We start from the raw sequence: 3639 nt of genomic DNA, 5'->3' as shown, positions 1-3639 counted from the left end.
CATTATATAATTATAGCTAATACTAGAAGGGTATAAAGATTATATATTTTGAAAAGTTTGAAATATAAGTCCGATATTTTTCAAGTGATTAACACAATAGTATTTGATTAACTCTAAATTTTTTTTTATTAGTATAATATTATCCAATATTCATTCTCCAAATAAAATAAAATATCCAATATATTTACAGTTGGTTTGGCTATAAAAAAATGTATAATAAAAGTCATTGGTGGACTTATGTAGGAACAACGTTGCACCAATCACAATTGATTAATTACACATTTTGATATTTCCAATTGAAGATGTTCGTAGCTCAAATTCTCCCTTACTAATTGTTGTAATTATTGAATTAAAAAAAAAATCACTCTTATAAAAATATGGAGTTCATTCTCCCGTGACTCCAGATTGAATAGAAAATCACAAAAGAAGTAACCAGGGCAAAGGGGAATTTATTAAATTTAACAATAATCCAAAGTCCAAACAACTTTCAAACTTCTACAAATAAATAATTAAAAAATTTTCACTCAAAGTACCATAGCACAAACAAACAAATTGCCCTCATCTGGAGCTAGAATTTGATTTTTTTTTTTTCCCCAATTGAAAGAGAAATAAATCTTCACTGATTCATTCATAATTTTTTTCTAGAAAATTACCCCAATTAATTATTCATCTTCCTGCAGTTCTTCCTAATTTCACCACTTGATCCAGTAAGGGGCTGTATGTCTCCCATTTTGATCATTGCGTTGACAAAGTCAAAATAGAAGGTCTCAGTATCCTGGCTGTATTTTTTAACTAATGATTTAGTGGATCCACCATTGAACAATTGTTGATCAGAGCGAAGAAGACCCTTTTGCTTGATAAGGTTCTTGTAGTAATAGTTGTCAAAAGCTGTAGGAGTTTGGAGATCTAGATGTGAAATCTTGTTATCTCCTGGAAGGCCAGTAGTCCTTGGACATTTATTCTGTCTAGTCTTGGCAAATGAAATATCAATATTTGTATCATTATATATGCGATCTCTAAAAATTATACACCTTGCTTTCCCAATCGTGTGGGCTCCTGCCATCATGTACCCAAAAAAAAAAAAATGATGAGGAGCACTATAATGCATACAATTTATCTTTGAAAAGAGAAGGGGAAAAACATATTAGATATTTATGTATTTAGAATATGATCAAGTTACCTTTGGTACAACTATTTGTCAATATTACACAAATTAATTGAAATTTTGAAACTCGTACTATTTGATTATAAGTTTTATGTGTTCTTAATTTTATGCTTGTCAAATTTTTATGTGTAGATTGTAATTTAGTATCCTTGCCATTAAGTCTTGCTTTTTATTTTTTTTCATAACTAGTGAAAAAGAAAAAAAAAAAAAAAGGTGAAATTTGAACATTCTCTAGAGGATACTTTGTAAACATGGAGAGTTTAGATTGTAAAAAAGCAATATAATCTAATGATAGGATTGTAATAAAATATGTTTATTTAGAAAGTTATTTAAGATTATAACATTTATGAATGTTATATCTAGTGTAACTTAAATTCAACCTATTTGTCAAACCTATTTGATTATGAGAAAGAGTAAACAAAAAAAATGGGAAAGAAAACTAATCACCATATTTTTAGTCAGAGAGAGAGAGAGAGAGAGGCATACCTGACAACGCAACCATGTCCTTGGTAGAGAGACCTTTTGCTTTAAATCTAGTAATGAGAATGCTAAGGGTAGAAGAGGGGGGAGGGATGACCCCATTGTTGGCAGCAGAAAAGCTTGCTGTTTTGGAATCTCTTCTTCCAAGCTTGACATCCCATTTGGGCCCTCCAAGCTGCATAATGTTCAACGTGTGTCCAGTAATTAATAGATGCTATCAAAGAGGACCAAAATGACATATCTAGAAAATTATTATCAATTTTATTAAAATTTTCTATTACAAATAAACACGCACATATATACTGTCAAAATCAAATATAATCACTTTCATATTAAATTTAAAAAATACCAATTCATTAGAGAAGTGTCATATGACTCATATCACATGATAAAGCAACAAGCATGTCATTCAGCCAAAAAAAAAAGCAACAAGCGTGTGGATCTACAGTGTAAAAACTAATTCTATATTTTTTTTTGAAGTTCCCTTTTTTCTAAGTGCATAGTCAATAATTAACTCACAATTTTAACAGAGTCCCGAGCAGCAATGGCTAAGATATCAGCACATGAGACCACTCCGGGGCATTCTTTCTCGATCTTGGACTTTATTTCATCAACAACCTCGAATGCCCTAATTGATCCATTGTTGGGAGCTGCTGTCTTCTCGCCTGTGAAAGTTGGAGTGTCATCCAAGAGTACCGACCCATCACAACCCTGTCAAGAAGAAAAATACAACGAAGCTCTATATTATTTGACCTTGAACAGAACTCATGATGAAGCTGGAAAAATCTGGATACAGTGTAATTGTTTGTGTACTTCACATACTTCTTTCAACTCTTGTAGAATTATTGATTTCACTATTAGATGGACTTAAGTTAGCCCTACCAAAGAGGCAGTCTTTTATGACTTTCATTATCAACTCACTTGATAACTTCTGCGTGCCATGCTTGTGCCCAAGATCTGAGCATGATGACTTGCTTCATGTCAAGTCATATGTATCATGCTGCCAATTCCTAACCAACCACGGTTAGATTGGATGCATTTTTTATTATTTTATAACAATATAACATTGTTATATTGTTAAAGTACTTTATTATATATGTTTTGCCATCCATATATTCCATTTAATTTAGTAATTCAAAAAAGAAAAAGAAAAATGGACTCTGAATATGAACAATATTATATTTGTCGCATGCTGTTTAAAAAAGAAGAAAAAGCCTGGAGGCCTTCGGGCAACTCAGTAGATTGAGGAAAAAGGAATTTACATTGACAAAACAATTATGAAAGTGGAGGCGATGCAGAGAAGCACCCTGGCGGGGTTGTTTTGAAATCGCAGAATGCACAACCGATTTAACGGTGCTAAACACCTTTGGACAACTTTTAGAGTAGAAATTTTTAGAGAGTTGAGCAGAGGAGCTCCCCGTGAAAATCACGAGAACAGCAAATGAGACTATGAATAGGAATGAAGAGGCAGAATGAGAATTAGAAGCAGCCATTTCGTCGCTTAATTTGATTAAACTTAGAAAGAAGGCAGTGTTGAGTGTGTGCCAAGAACTTGGTAGGGCATTTGGGTTATATAGAGGTCTAAATGAGAAAGTTTCGCACAGAAGCTGGTATTTAGTACCTAATTTTTAAGACTAGTATTTGGCCATTTACATGGGCATATATAACATTAATTAATTTCAACACCTAGAAATTAAGGAAAAAGTAAGCAACATCAATGAATTTGATTGAATGATGTAATGATGTTTCAGCCCAGAAACATGTATACGTGAGTTGAATTAGTTGAACAGTTGATTTAGCATGCTACCAAGTCTACCAAAATTTTGCCGGCCATGCAATATTAGACGACCACCGCAACGTACGTTGGACCGTGAGTTGACAATTCACAAGTTACAAGCCACATGACTATTACTAAAAAAATTGGTTGACATTTCAAAATACATACCTTAACTTCGCCGAAAGGCCAAGAAAGGTATGACATCTATTATAACTAT

The 3639-nt window shown here is 32.7% G+C and overlaps 1 protein-coding gene across 1 annotated transcript; it reads right to left on the bottom strand.

The window, feature by feature from the left end:
• Positions 1-528: 528 nt before the first annotated feature.
• On the bottom strand, positions 529-3138 carry LOC142606211 (peroxidase 4-like). Its single transcript, XM_075777595.1, has 4 exons — positions 2908-3138; positions 2165-2359; positions 1652-1820; positions 529-1056 (listed from the first exon to the last, which is right to left on the bottom strand). The coding sequence occupies exons 1-4, from the start codon at positions 3136-3138 to the stop codon at positions 659-661; spliced, it is 993 nt and encodes a 330-aa protein (XP_075633710.1). The 3' UTR covers positions 529-658.
• Between the last annotated feature and the right edge of the window lie 501 nt (positions 3139-3639).

The sequence above is a fragment of the Castanea sativa genome, chromosome 8 (genome assembly GCF_040712315.1).
Source record: "Castanea sativa cultivar Marrone di Chiusa Pesio chromosome 8, ASM4071231v1".
Taxonomy (NCBI): domain Eukaryota; kingdom Viridiplantae; phylum Streptophyta; class Magnoliopsida; order Fagales; family Fagaceae; genus Castanea; species Castanea sativa.
Note: the sequence above shows the minus strand (reverse complement) of the source record. Positions and strands in the feature narration are given on the sequence as shown.

Bases quoted from the DNA above. Each gene is read 5' to 3' on its own strand.
- LOC142606211 (XM_075777595.1), bottom strand. From the start codon at position 3,138: ATGGCTGCTTCTAATTCTCATTCTGCCTCTTCATTCCTATTCATAGTC. The intron at 1,821-2,164 runs GTGAGTTAATTA...AACATTATGCAG, and splicing joins CTCGGGACTCTGTTAAAATT to CTTGGAGGGCCCAAATGGGA. The intron at 1,057-1,651 runs GTATGCCTCTCT...ACATGATGGCAG, and splicing joins GGACATGGTTGCGTTGTCAG to GAGCCCACACGATTGGGAAA.